The sequence below is a fragment of the Pieris brassicae genome, chromosome 2 (assembly GCF_905147105.1).
Source record: "Pieris brassicae chromosome 2, ilPieBrab1.1, whole genome shotgun sequence".
NCBI classification, from domain to species: Eukaryota; Metazoa; Arthropoda; class Insecta; order Lepidoptera; family Pieridae; genus Pieris; species Pieris brassicae.
Window position 1 is genome coordinate 8,766,113 of NC_059666.1, and position 15,643 is coordinate 8,781,755.

At 33.1% G+C, this 15,643-nt stretch overlaps 1 protein-coding gene across 1 annotated transcript in view; it reads right to left on the reverse strand.

Moving 5' to 3' along the window:
* The window catches only part of LOC123720265, a 42,505-nt gene extending 27,079 nt beyond the window's left edge, over positions 1-15,426 (reverse strand). The window contains exons 1-16 of the mRNA XM_045676805.1: positions 15,379-15,426; positions 14,554-14,697; positions 13,758-13,892; positions 13,614-13,678; positions 12,882-13,053; positions 10,641-10,829; positions 9,642-9,727; positions 8,670-8,909; positions 8,036-8,141; positions 5,251-5,451; positions 4,189-4,280; positions 3,071-3,152; positions 2,556-2,677; positions 1,992-2,052; positions 1,060-1,189; positions 25-139 (exon numbers count right to left, since the gene is read on the reverse strand). Coding sequence (XP_045532761.1) covers positions 25-139; positions 1,060-1,189; positions 1,992-2,052; positions 2,556-2,677; positions 3,071-3,152; positions 4,189-4,280; positions 5,251-5,451; positions 8,036-8,141; positions 8,670-8,909; positions 9,642-9,727; positions 10,641-10,829; positions 12,882-13,053; positions 13,614-13,678; positions 13,758-13,892; positions 14,554-14,697; positions 15,379-15,382 — 1,944 coding nt within the window. The 5' untranslated portion in view covers positions 15,383-15,426. The remainder of the gene's footprint in view (positions 1-24; positions 140-1,059; positions 1,190-1,991; positions 2,053-2,555; positions 2,678-3,070; positions 3,153-4,188; positions 4,281-5,250; positions 5,452-8,035; positions 8,142-8,669; positions 8,910-9,641; positions 9,728-10,640; positions 10,830-12,881; positions 13,054-13,613; positions 13,679-13,757; positions 13,893-14,553; positions 14,698-15,378) is intronic.
* Between the last annotated feature and the right edge of the window lie 217 nt (positions 15,427-15,643).

Genomic DNA, 15,643 nt, shown 5'->3' on the forward strand with positions numbered 1-15,643 from the left:
AACTCTTTCTGAAGGTTTACTTACAGGTGCTCCCGTGACTTTGATATATGCGCAGGAGACATCCGAGCTATTTCCGTCATTTAACACGTTCACTATCATCGTCTCCTCTTCAGAGGATCCCAATATGTATGTATCGTTCCTTAAATTGTTTAAACATTGTTTTACTATTAAATAATAGGAAAAAAAATATTCCTGATTTTTTTATCTTTTTATGTAATAGCAGGCAAATGGGCAAGAGGCTCACCTGATTTTAAGCGATACCGCCGCCTATGGACACTCACATTGGCAAAAGGCTAGCAAGGGCGTTGCCGGCCTTTCAAGAATTGGTGCGCTCTTTTCTTGAAGTCCAATTGGTTCGGAAATACTTCAGTGGGCAGCTGGTTCCACATAGTGGTGGTGCCTGGCAAAAACTGTCTTAGAAAACGCTCAGTTGTGGAACGATGGACGTCGAGGTGATACGGATGGTATTTCGTATTTTGCCTTGACGTCCGATAATGAAACTCAGCTGCGGGTATTAGACCGAACAACTGTTCTGAACACTTCCCATGGTAAATGCGGTAGTAGATGCAGAGAGACCCAACATCTCTACGCAACGCCAAGGGATCAAGACGCACGGAAAGTGATTGGTCGTCGACGACTCGAATCGCTCTTCGTTGAATACGGTCAAGTGGAAGGAGCTGGTACTGGGGAGCTCCCGCCAGTATTGAGAACAGTATTCCATGTGGGGCAGAATTTGGGCTCTATTAAACCAAGATTTGAATTAAAAAAACGGCCTTAACAAAAACAGAAAAACAGAAAGGCCGGGCAGATCATATTTATACAAAAAAAATCTTATATAAAAAAGGTATTGGCGCATGGACGGTCAACAAAGCTTACCTGAGCCGGCCTAGTGGTCGGGGACCAATAGGTCGGCCTAGGTACCACTGGACCGAGAGAGTGGAGGAGGCTGCTGCCGCTGAAAGTCAGTAATTGGCGGGAGGTGGCACAAAGCCAGCGAAGTGAAATATATGTTTATTCTTAGTAGGTGACAGAGGTATTAGAAGTTATCAGATAATCTACCTTCCTGACCAATCAAAGGTCGCAGATAGTCGAGGTCTACACACATCGTCGTCGCAGGTGCGTGTGACATCGTAGACTATTTCTGTTTTGCTGTATGAGCTTAGTCTTACAATCGAACTGTCGTAAACATCTAAAAAAAACACTAACATAAATCATTGTAAGAAAAATCAAAAACTTACCTTAAAATACAATTACTATAAATATATATTATGATAAATTATTTATACCATTTTTTCTTTATATGCAAACGGGCTGGAGGCTCACGTGATGTTACGTGATATCGCCACCCATGGGCATCCACATTGCCAGAAAGCTCGCCTTTAAATTACTACTAAATCACCTTTAACTCATATTAAAGAACAGCGTTATCTAAAGTACAAAGTCAGTCGTATGTCAGTAGCCTATTGAATTTCGACTGCAAACCTTTTTTGAACCAAACTATTTCTTTTATTTAATTGACTAAATATAAGGGGAATCTCTTATTATTAAAGGAGGCTCTATAATATACTACGTAAACCCTAAAAATACAACGTGTTCACTAATGACGTTTGATATACATAACAATCACCAAGGAACTCTGTCCCATGCACTTGGCTCACTTAGCTATTGATTCTATCAACTATCAGAAGCCAGAGATGATTGTGGGACGTCATAAAATAAAATTAAAAAATATTGAGATGAAGCGTTATATGTCAGCAATATCTCATATTTTAGCCAGAGCAGAGCCGATGTGAACTTGGAGAAACTAATCCTGGTTGGTAATACAAAAAGTAAAAGATCGCACAAACGTTCATAAAGATGCATTGTTCTCAGAAAGCGATGGAGGTGGTTGTCCACTTAATATGTTATCTTACCACGGCGCCAGACATCGTCGTAAAAGAAAGAGTTGATCTCTTAAGTTTCGTTAAGTTTATTCACAAATGTGTACTTGCCTTTAATTTCTTTCGTCTTTACTTCCGCTTTGAATTTGTAAATGTGAGGATCGTGATCATTCTGAAAACGCACAAATTGCCGAGCTCGTATATGATAGTTGTATAAAAAAAAAAATATGAATAAAAATAAATAGATATGAATGGATAAATTTCATAATTACATTTTATTAAGAAATTATGAACTAGATGAACACAAACAATTCCAGCTGATGGAAGATGTGATTGGTGATTCGAAATACATACATTGAGTCATAATGTTTTTTATTATGTAACACTGGGCTTACATGTTAAGTGATACCGTCCCCCACATACACTCACATTGCCCGAGTGCTCGCGAGTACGTTGCCGACCTTTTAACAATTGGTACGCTCTTTTCTTGAGTCTTGGATCCTATGTCAAATTGGTTCGATAACACATCTGTGGGCATCGAGGTAATACGGGTGGCATTTCGTATGTTGCCACGACTTCCGATAATAAAACTTCATATATTATCATTTCATATATTAACTCGTTTGGACACTCTTCGTTAAAAAACGTTCAACATAAACCACGAATCTTACTCACCATTTTAACTAGAAAATTTATTAAGTAATACGGTTTCATCTCCGTAATATCCTGTTCAAATTCGGCCTTTCCGTCAATTTCGGCGAACATGTTACTTGCAAGGCTTACTTTGACTGTAAGTTCTGTAAAAGTTCCTTATATACTAAACCGTGTATAATAAAAATACTTTATTAAAGAATCTATACAATATATAGGTGATTTTTCTGGAACATTCTGCCGCACACAATTTTGTGCAATTTCTTGTGTAATTGGTGATTTCTTTTTTTTACATTATTACCTTATTATCATAAACAGAATATAGATTTTATCAATTTGGAGAGACTAGGAGTACCTGTTAAACGTATAGGAAGTCTTCCAGTGGGACAGTCTCGGAGATAACTTGGGATTATTATAATTGATACTATAACTTGCTAACATTATCATACATTACTGCATTATCGGAAACTTTTGACCGTACAACGAATAAACACTAATTTAAAGTTAGAAAGTATAAATAAAATAAAGTTTATACATACTTGCCGTAACATTGACAGCTCTGGGATATATTATTCCTACTTGAATGGGAATCGTAAAGTTATCGTGAGATTCACGCACTACCTGTAAAGTGGAAATAAACTTTTAACAGGAAATCAGAGAAATCACCCTTAACTTCAAGCGAGAGTTGTGTAACCTAACGCTCGTTAAGTTACGATTATATTTAAATTATAATTCGAAAGCGCATACCAATACATTTTAAAAGGTTAGTTTTGATAGTAATAAAGAAGCCTTATTATGTATCAATAATTACTGATAAATTATAATATAATATAAATCGAAGGTCGACGTCAGTAAAATTCTTTTAGGAAACAGATGTGTCACTTAGTTTTAAGAATTCATAAATAAGTCAAGTTACTGTTACGCTACCGTTACGTTTACCACTAATTTTATATTAGTTAGGAGCTGTCCCCGCAAACTTTGTTACTTCTTAAAGTGATTTTACTTAGCCTAACTTTGTAGTACATACCAACAAGGATAATTTTGGTATGTAATAAATAACCCCTGAAACTATTCAGTTTTCCAGAATGAAAACTTTTTAGGTTTTTTTGTGATTTTTTGTCTATAAAAACCTTATCTGAGGTTCATTAACAAATAAAAATCGTGGTGATCGTAGAGGCGTGAAAATTAAGGGTTGTATGTATTTTTGTATGCTGTACAATAAAAAAATTGTCTTAAATATTTAAATAAAAATTAGGGGTGACCGGACCACCCTTAACATTAGGGAGATGAAAATAGGTGGAGCCATTTCGGAGGAGATTAATTACAAATACCGTTACACGAGAATGTTATATACTAATATATATCTTATATTATCTTAACTTAATAAGCTCTTATTTTAAATGATTAAAGACAGTTAACACATCGCAGATATCAACAAAGTAAGTAGCTAAGAACAAACTATTTAAATAAATAATTAATTTATATCAAATATATTAAACACTTTGTTCGAAGCTAAGTATTAATATACTCCATCGACAACCGCCACCGCAACTCGTGTGTCACGGTTTCTTTTGATAGTAAAAGCCTTTTTGCATATTCAACAAACCATACATAAACCAAAGAGGTATACCAATTGTTAAAAAAACATATATGTTACCTGGTCACCTACAACATTTAATGTTACGGTAATTGTAGGTATACTCCGATATATAGTAACTCGCTGGCTGTTTGGACTGCCAACCGCTAAAGCTGAAACCGACAAAAACAATTCAATATACATATCTGATTTAAATAATACTAAAAGTCGAAATTATTTCTAACAATTGTGTACCACAAAGAACGGTTCGGTGGATTGTACTAAAATAATAAGTCCCTAGTACATACTAGTTTCGATATATCCTTAACAAGAAGTCCCCACGCTTGTCAGTCGGAAGGATATGGAGAAATTATATTAGTTTGGTAACAATAACAGAGGTTACACTAACACAAATCGCAGAAAACGCTTACTACAAAATTATAAAATTGAGGACGTAACTAACAATAGATATAATTGGCAAGAAAATTATTAAAAAAACGTGTCCAACACAATCTGAGTGAAAAGTAAAAAGAAAGTGACGATCGGCCGTGTTAAAATATTTTAGATCCTAATCAATATAATGAAACTATTATGTTTTTCGAACATAGTCAATAGCAACTCTATGGTGACTTGTCAGATGAAGCGTGGTTCTCGTAGTTTATTGGCGATTTAAAAGTGTCGGAGATTTTATAGCCTATTTACGCTTACGCTTTGAACGCCGTAAATTTATATTTAAAAGGATTATACAATATTTTAATTTGCAAAAAAAGTTATGTTGCGTTTTAGTAGAATAATGGAATAATAGTACGGAGTACTTACAGCATAGTGTGCTTAGTTTAATTGCATTGTAATTCAGTTCATTATGTCTTCAGGCGTAAACCGCTGCTCCGTCACGAATAATAACATTACATTTTTAAATAGCGCATTGAATTTCTTAATCTAGTTTATTACTGTTTAGTTTTATTGTACTATTTCTTTTCGGTTCTTTAAATTTAAATTGTAATGTTTCCCTTTAAAGGTTCTGCACACATGTATATATTGAATTTTTGTCGTGTGTTCTCTACAAGTGTAACGTTAGTGTGCCTTTAAATGTATGTATAACTTCGAAGGTACACGTACCAAGTAATTCTTGAATAAACTCACCGTTTAGTTGCGTCCGATCAATTGCTGGTATAACATGAAGACTGAAGCCAAACGTTTGGAAGTCTGAAATTTTTATCTCCTGCTTTTTCAAATCTTTAATTAAAAGATTTTCTTTCTTAAGTAGCACTTGTTCTTTAACTTCTCTGCCAGAGATAACATAGACCGTGCCAGTTCCCTCGTATGGTGCACTGATAAATAATTCTAAAAAATAAATAAAATGTTTTGTTTACAGAAGTTCATTCCATCTCTCTATTAAGACTAATCTTTTCTATAACTTTCATATTCTATGGAGCTATTATATTGGCTATATTGACTATTACAAGGCACAAATATTGATTTGTTTATTTCATACCCGCATAAAACTTCTTATAGTATTCAAAAGGTGTTCAAAGACCGTATTTCCGTAGCTACGATTGTACAATTTATAATATGACGACAGAACCGACCAAACGGTGGTTCATTTACTTGTTGACTGTGCAACATTAGGAAGGGCCAGGTGCGATCTGGAGCTCGAGACTGGCATGAGGATATCCCGGGATATGTTATCTGACATGTTGCTTAAGCACAGATCGCAGCTGGAAAAATTCTGCGGCAAGATTGTCAAACATGTCACTGAAATTAATGGCGCCGGTCAGCGGGCTCCGACTCACCATAAATATCATGACGATATTTCCGGAGTAGTAGTCGCCCGGGCCCGGCGTGAGATGCCAACCATCTCAGTTAATAATGTCCCTTTTTAAAAAAGTGGAGACTTCGACACTTCCCTGCTACCTAGCTACTCAGTCACATATCTGACTGACTGCGTGCCCGATAGGCTAGTACGTAGGGGTCGTTAATTAAAATAAAAATAAAAAGATTGCGTGGTGTTACCATGGCATCGTGTTCGTTTATTACGTAATCTCTGAAATATATTTTATTAAATCTGTGTAGGTATTCTAGCACTTCTCAAATTATATCTTGTATTTATGATTTTTATTTTTTTTCCTTATTGTTTAGTCAAGTATGTTTGAATGTGGATTTGATGGTCATTCATTCAAGAATGGAGCGAGGATATAGGGCTCTTTTAAAGGTACTGCTATTTCGGCCATTCAGATTCCCATTGTAAATGTCTACCACCATAGCAAATTCCTTTCGGTTAAGAAGACAAGAGCTTTCCTCTTTGATAGTAATAATAATACTAATTTATTTCCAAGGTTATGGTACAAAAATGTTATGGTGGTACAATATAAAGTTCGTTCACCGTACACCTTTTAGATGTCTAGGCAACACAATTAAAGCCTAGGCCAGAACTCTTCGCTTTCTCTGTTTTGTCTAGAGATCTATTGGATCTAATAGAAACCGCGGAGTTCCCAAGTCTAGACACAAAAGTTAATTTTTTAATGAATTTTTCTAAAATAATCGAAAAAATTGCCAATTTTCGTCATAGAGGTATGCTCTGCTGAGAGAAAGCGAAGAGTTCTGGCCTAGACTTTAAATGTTTTGCCTAGAAATCTATTGGATTTAATAGAAACCGCGGAGTTCCCATGTCTAGACAAAATGCTTTTTTTTAATTTAGTGAAAAGTTTGAAAAATGCTAATTATTTCGTTTTCTCTCTCTTCTTTATTTTTTTTATAAATCAAACCTTTTTATTTTTGTATTTAAATGATTAGGAACTATTACAATTAAATTGGTTGTTTTAATGAGACCTTTTTTATCGAAATCGATAAGAAATGCTCTGCTGTGCCCGGGAAGCTGGCAGAGCATTTCACGATTAAAAAAAAATCTGGACTTAAATGTGCAGAACACTTTCTAAAAACTATCAGGAACTCTAGAACTATTGTGTTTGCTGCCAGAACTCTATTTTTTTGTGCTCTGCTGGTAAGGGCTCTGCTAACTTCACAGACACATAAAGTTCGCATATTCTGCCACACATAATGGCGCGCAAATTTGTCTTAAAAGGAATTTTATATAAAAATGACATACATTGAGTCATATCATTATAATAAATTGTTATATTATTTGACAATATATTTATATAACACAGTATTTAAATACATTATTAATATTAATTATAGTTTTTCAAGTAATCTAGAACAATCTTTTTTCCAAAAGTAGTACATAAATTCGATTTTTAAAAGTAGTAGGAAGGTCTTTTTATGTTTTTGGTAGATAATAAACCTTGATTGCAATACAAAAGGTGTGTGGTAAGTAGCTTTTAAAAAGAAATGGGGATGTTGTCGTCGTCAGTGAGTACTGGCCCTTCGCCAGATGCAATATGCAGGCAGATTACACCTACAATACTTTAAATAGGTTGCTTAATAGCTACTAGTTTACTGTCCACAATTAAAAACAACTGCTAAAGGACTGGCTTATGAACACACCTTACGCAGAGTTAGAGATGCTACTGAGACCTAACATGCAGTTACACGTTCATACACATTACAGCCACTCATTCTCTTACACAACGCATTTTTTTAAAATTGTAATTAAAACATATTTAAATATACATTAACGTTATGGAATTAAGTTGGTTATGGAAAGGAGATAACCTGACACAGGTATTTCATACTTAAAAGAGTTTCCAAATCGTAGACATTGTAATTCATTGTTATAATGAATAAACAAAGTTTTATTTTTATTTTATGTATTAAGAAAGTACTTATTCAATAAATATACTGTCTTTGTTTGTCGATAAATCTTCTGAACGTATATTTGTAATTAAACTCTTAAACGGCTAATTTTGTTGGTATGTGTTTATCGTTCCATGTATGGAACAGTGACTAGTTTTTATAAAGTTATCCTAACCTGGTATGTCATCGTCATCCAGATCAGCTGACGCAATAGCTGAACCGAATCGCGAACCATCCTCTTTACCACAAATATATAGATTTTCTTTGGTTCTAGACCTTGCCTAAAACATTAACATCGAAATAAACAATCTTTCTCTTATAATTTTTTTTAACTTTACTAAAACATAACGCAATTTTAAAATTATGTAAATATGCGCATACAACTCACTTATTAAAATAATATAAAAATTATTTTCATTCATTATTTTCGAATGTTTAAACTGTGTGTCATTAATAGGACCAGTTGCCCACAGATATCAGAACCAATTCGACTAAGGATTCTTTAATATAAGAGCCTTAACAATTGTTAAAAGGCCTGATATGCACTTGCGAACCTTCTGGCATTGTGAGGATGGGCGGCGCTATCACTTAATATCAAATGAACCTCTGTCCGTTTCCCTCTTCATTTTATTATTTTACTTGTACTACATATACATTAAACACAATTGTTTTTTTATATATATTTCGTGAGTGTATTAATTTTTTTTTTTAGTACGTGTTTATACTTGCTTAGTACCTCCAATACTCGCGCAAGAGACTTATTATAAACATAGCATTCTCAATAGCAAAAAAATAGTTATATATGTTACCTTTTCTCCTCCGATATATATGTAAACCGCTCCCACCTCATAACTTCCGACCCAACAGGCCAATCCAGGCGCTCCAACGAACAAATCCGAGAACGCGTCATGATCTATGTCTGCAGCGTGTAAAGCTGCACCAAACATCGAACCCACTGAACCTTCTTTGAAATGCAGCGCCTTTTCGGTGCTTGGATCTTTCACTATTGACAAGACATCGTTTGTGGTGTTGTAACTGAGGAACCCGACCTATTAAAAGCAGAAGACTTGAAACGACTTCACAAAATGTACATACTTACAATGCGTGGAAATGTATTGATTTTTTTTATTAATCTCGGAGTTGGTATGAGATTTAAATTTGTTTATTTATTTAATGAAAAAAAAGTGCGTGCGTACAAAGTACACATATGAGAGGAGAACCTTTGTAAATTAATTATTACTAAGGTAAAAACCCCAATAGATGATCATGTACCAGTATATGATCACACCATGCATTTGTATATCTATATTCACACTTTACACACAGTATACATGCTAATGATAATATAAATAAATAAAAAATCTGCGTTTACTGCACAAGGCGTTATGTGACAGAATTGCCATCTCAAGTTTCTAATACGTAACTACTAAATGAATACATCATCCAATAGCGTGTATTTTTTCTCGATCTCCCTTTCTCACTCTCCCTCAGTCGGTCTCAATCGCTCTCTCTGAGCGATTGCGCTGCACATCTTCGGGACGTTTCATCCGTATAAAATTTACCCTCATGCGCCTAAAGAAGTTTCACATCAAAAGAAATGTGACAATGGAACATAGATTAGTCACAATTTTTTCAAGCTTGAATGGCTGTTAACACCTGAGAAATTTGTGGACAAAACATATACTTACGAACTTTAGCCAAGTATCTAATTCCAAAAATATCACATACATACCGTGTAAATCCAAAGTAGAAAAAGTTATACGTTTTAATAGAAAACTTACAGCTCCTATGCGCCTATCATTCTCCATACTGAATGCAATCAATGACTTATAATATTTAAAAAATTCACCATTAGCAAGTGCACGCCCTGGAATAAATAGTCCCAGTATATTTACTGTTTATGGAGCAATATTAACCTAGAAGTTAAAACTAAGGTCGCAAGTCCGAACTCGGAATTGCAATAATTGATTTTGGAACTAAACGAAAAATGTATAATAGGTACATTTGACTTGTTTTGTTTCCTGAGGAATCTTTCAACTAACAAGGTGATTCTAGTTAGTCATCTCAATCACCTTTAGAGATGTTAGCATTGCCTGCGCGACTCTCGAATTTAAAGTAGTCCTTTAACCCCCAGATTTGGTTAAGACTTGATCACGCGGCAATGAGAATGAAAATCAAAAGACACACATAAATGGCACGTTCATACGAGTGAGTATACATACTTATAAATAAACGAATTTTGATTTGATACAGTTGATCAATAACAAACAGGACGCGTTATCGTTATTTCTGGACCAATTCGACTTAGGTTCCTTTAAGATCGTAGCAATTATTATTATGCTAGTGTACATGGGCGACGGTATTACTTAACATTAGGTAAACCGACTGCTCGTTTGCCTCCTATTCTAGTTTTTTTCTTATATTCTATTACTGATACTACATATACACATTTTTTTTTAGATCCGTGAGTATTTACATACATTTTTGGGGTTACGTCTCTCGCCGTACACTAATTACACCCAAGACGTCTAAGGTTAAAATTCAAAAACGAGACATACTTCCGGTATAAGTAACTTATGTCTTGCTTCCGTACGTCGAAAATGACAATGGTTTTGACATATGAAAGTCATAGTTCGCGTTTTTGGTTTCTAAATCTTACAATAACAACAAACGACGTGTCTCAGGCTTAGAAAGCTAATCACCTACTTGTTCAACGAGAAACAAGATCACGGAAAATATATTATAATTTAATTATAATTTAAATATAATATAATAAATACCTTTATAATTGTACAGCATTAATATACCCTTATCTATATCCTGCACGAGTTTAGGGAAGCCACTCGAAGTTCCAATCGGTTGATAACTTATTCTACTTAAGCCCTGATTGCTCGCTGGTTTCGCAAATACAACTATCTTGTTAACTTCGTCTACTAAGGTCGACCAACCAAAAGTCCCATAAAGATCAGCTACAATTTAACATTATTATTATTTTTATTTATATCACGACAAATGTTTTATTTGTAAAAACATAAATGTATGTTATTAAGCGTATCATATCATTAAAGTCTAATGCTATGGCAATCCAACTTCGGGATATCACAGGAACAAGACGCCTAAAGAGAACTAAACCTTGTGTTGTGAATATAAGTGCAAGTGCGGTATCTCAGACACACGGACATAGTGTCAAAGCATTATAGAACATTAAGACTGCTAATGAACATTACCTTAGTTTCAGCTATTCACTAGTATTGAAGAAAATTAACTCACCATAATATTACTCATGAGCGATAATTATTGTATAGGCTAGATTGTAATTCATGTAAAGTATTGCAATGTACTGCATATATGTTTTTTTTATTTCTTAGCTGAGAATTTAATAAATATATGAAGCAGTATTGGCCGAGTGGTTTCAGCGTTCGACTCTCATCCGTGAGGTCGTAGGTTCGATCTCCGGCTGTGCACTAATGGACTTTCTATGTGCGCATTTAACATCCGCTCGAACGGAGAAGGCTGATCACCTGCTTGCCTATTAGATTAACAAGTGAACAGATAAAGAAATCTGCCAAGTAGCGCCATTGATTTTATTGAAATAAATATGTTGGTATAAATTTTAATAATAATATATTACTTTTTTAATTAAAGCATTTTCATTCTTAATAGATGGCTGGACTTTTATATTAGATATACTTTGATATTGAATCCCTAGAATGTAGACGAAAACAGTACGACCTGATGTTTTTACACGCTATTTGCAACGGTTTTATTGACTGACTTATTGTCGCTTTTACTATTTCACACCCCTTCTTCATTCAATACAAGGCAAACTCAACTATTTCAAATTCCTTGTTCTAATGCAAACTATTTACGTAACTCAGTAATTGATCGCATAAGTTCAGATTATAACACAAATTACCAGCAGATGTATATAATTCATATAACTCTATATCTATAAAAAATCTTAATAAATAATTTAAAAGTTATTCCTCTTTTATATAAAATATATGATCAATGCATCTTACATTTTATTATCTATGTATTTTTTTGGTATAAGTAGGTAATATTTGTTAACAGTATTTTATGCTTTTGGGTATAATGATCATTTTTTACTTTTTATTTTTCATGTATCCTTGTTTTAGTTTAAGTTTGTTTATTTCTTTTTTCCTAGTGTTGTCTTTTGTTAAAATAGCTTTTACACATTACGAAAAACACTTTCTGAACGGATTAAAGCTATGTATTATTATTAAAACTTATAGTTATTTACATAATTCTAAATTTTTTTCCGACGTTTCGCGTGCGTGGTGACCGTGACCACAAATTTCCATTCCACACGTTAATCCGTTCAAAAAGTGTTTTTCTTCTTTTTTCCTGTTTAGTTTTGTCTCAACAACTTTGTGTTATATGTATTTTTGCACTTCTTGCTATCTTATCTAATTAAATAGATTTTTTCCTCTTCTCACAGTGGTTGCCTGGCAGATCGCTCGCAAGTGATAAGGCCGCCAGTTGCTCTACATTATATTATGTGCAACGAAGTGTTAATAAATAATTAAGGTGTTTTTTATATGTGTATTTACTAAGACATCATGGAACATGACGCTCTAGCCGAACTTAAGACTAATAAGTAATTTAAGTCTAACCTAATTAGCTAAAAAGGAAGTTTCTTATGTTCTATTTTTTCAGTATTGTTTAGTAATAATAACGTTCACTATCACTAAGTCACAAGTCCAAATGGTTTTGTCCTTTTAGTCTTCTGACTACGCCCGTGGTGTCAAGGAGTTGAATAGCCTCGACATTGTATATTTCATTGTTTAGATATTGAATAATAAATAGCTGTAGGAATACTGTCCAGCAAATAAGCAAATAAATAAATAATAAACTATACATAATATTTAAAATTCATTTTGTCACATTGATTATAATGCAACATGCGAGAGATATGGTTTTAGCGAGGTAAAATGTTATTATAAGTGACTAATAACAATAATTTTTAAAGCACAGAATAACTTAGAAGCAATACTAACGAGTGTTTGGAGCATCCGTAAGATTGGACTCCAGAGACTTCTTGTAGTGTTCAACCAGACGATTAGTTTTTGTGTAATTGTATTCTGTTGAAGCAAAGCATGTACCAAAGGCACCATCTAGATATCTACTCTTGGGCAATTTCAAACTCATTGCCCATAGTGGAGCACATGTCTGCAAGATGAAAGGATTAATCAGGAATATAGTTAAATCAATATTCATTTATTCGTATTGGTAACAATTATTTTGAACGTAATTGACGTTCTATAATACTAAAAAAAACATTAAAATCTTAATTAAATTAACCAAAGGCAAGAAGGCAAGGCGGGCAAGAAGAACTGTCAAGCCACCGCCCCTTTTTTGTTTATTTATTTAAATATTTATTGTGTTATTATAACGCATTATCTAGTTGAATAAATTTTATTTAGATATCACAAAAAAAATATTTCTACATAATTAAAGAAATTGACATTTTTTATTTTAAAATGTTGACTATGCTATCTGCAGTCAGTTTGTCAGTCTGTCAGTTTTTTGTGCGCGCGCCAAATTAAGTATAATTTCAATAAATTAGTAATTTCACCAATAGTTCAGTACTCATCTATCTCTTTTTATCACAGCATAAACACACATCAACAGAAAGAGACGTAAAGAAAAAAACAGTACAATAAGACGGATCTCGTTTTTCGTTGGTAGTGGACTAGGAACTATATTTTATATGGCATTTTTTTACTTACCACAAAGTAGGATTTTGTTGCTGCAATTGAACTACCGAGACAGAACTGTTGGTTTGGATATAAGGCTGAAAATTATATAATAAAGTATCATCATATCATTCGTGTTCATATACTAAATATTATTAACAGAAGAAAAATACGTACACCTGTCATATTCGTTTGCATAATCGTTAAGATTAATACCACTATCAGAGCATACAATAGACTTCGTGCTTGCAACGATATTTAGTGGACACACAAATACAGCCCCATTTAAATCGGCGTAGGGTGCGCCGACCACTGAAAGAAAGAAAGGCTATAAGATTAACGAAGAATTATATAAATTTCTAGAATTACTTCTTTAAGTTCTGCAAATTGAAATTATGAAAACGGAAAAAGAACATTTTTAGGGAATTGAAAATGATGTTTAGTTAATCAATTAATACGTTTTGTATATAAACAATTGCATTGATTTTGTCATTGATATTTCTCTTTCTAGGAAAACACGCTAATCAAATTTGACTTGTCAAATTAGTTTGACAATCACATTATATCTATATCGATATGCATATAAGATTTCTGTCATTGTTTTCTTCAAAGTGACAATCATTGTGTAGATTTTATCATTTCATGACTTGTTTTGTAAAAGCGACAGAACAAATCGCTTCCATGCAAATAGATTTAAGTTTACAAACAGGAAAGAGTTTCCATGTAACTAGTTACATTATTAGATTAAAAAATCTTCAACTAACATAAACATTTTATTAGATTAGTGAGTGGAAATTCTCTATTTAAATCCTACATTTATCGAGTTAATTCAACATTTAAAAGATACAAATTGAAAATTAAGAATAGCCATGACAGCTAAACAACATTAAAGTGAAGAGCACTGTTTCTCTAAACTCCTGCGCAAAAACTAGGCTACTAGCTACTTCTAGCAGTACCACAATATAATACTTACAAAGTGTTTCATTAAAAAAACTTATAGATGAACCAAATCCCGTGGCAGATTTAGCATTAGGTTCTAAGTAAATCCTTGATTGTTCGTGAAAGTACGCTGCATTTGTATATTTGATCGTTATTAAATACAGAAGTAGTGACAAACCTTAAAATCATAATACATAAAGATTATCTTCCTCATAGATACTCAACTCATTAGTTTTTTTTTAAATTTTTTAATGACAATAATATAGCGGCTCGGAATGTTGGGTGAAGAGGTAACAAGAAGCTTGGTGTGGAACTTTAACAAATTTATTAAATAGTATTAAAATTGTATCGTTGTTTAATATGCTAGTTCTATAAGGCGGACCATTTGTATGGTAACCCTATAATCGTTATTTTATAAATATAAATGTCTCAACGTGTAAAGAATAATTTTTAGAAAAGTGAAGTCTAGCTGTTTTACATTCAGGTATATTACACAAAAAATTGGGAATAGACACTTAAAAAATACTAATTTCAATTAATAGATTTTTTTTATATTTACACAGATTAACAAGGCCACACATAAAAAAAAGAAAACGAAGAAAAAAGTTATACAGTATCTGTTAATGGCGTGCACAATAAATATGTTTATAATATAACAAGTATATAAAGATGATCACAAATGAATTACAAAAGACCTTTAATTACAAAATATAGCACCCAATAGTATGAAGAACATGATAGAAACAGAAAAAATATTTGTACCAGGGTTTATTTAAAACAAAATACAAAAGCTATAACCATAAAAATGTGTGTTACATTGATTCTGGAAGTAGATGAATTGTGTTTAATATATACTCACCCATATTGTTAAAATAATATGTAATGTTACGTTAATCCAAATTACTAGTGTACACTGATCAATTTATATTCAAGTTTTCCTGAGACCGTGAGTAATTGTTCTATAATTAGTTCATACATTGTTGTACAATATGACATGGCATCATTTAGGAATTTTATATCGTTTTTTTATTATAATAAAACTAAAAGATTTTCGAAGGTAGTTGGACTTGATAAGTAAGTAAGGACTTGTACGGCAAGATTTTTACTTTTTATATTTTTTTCTA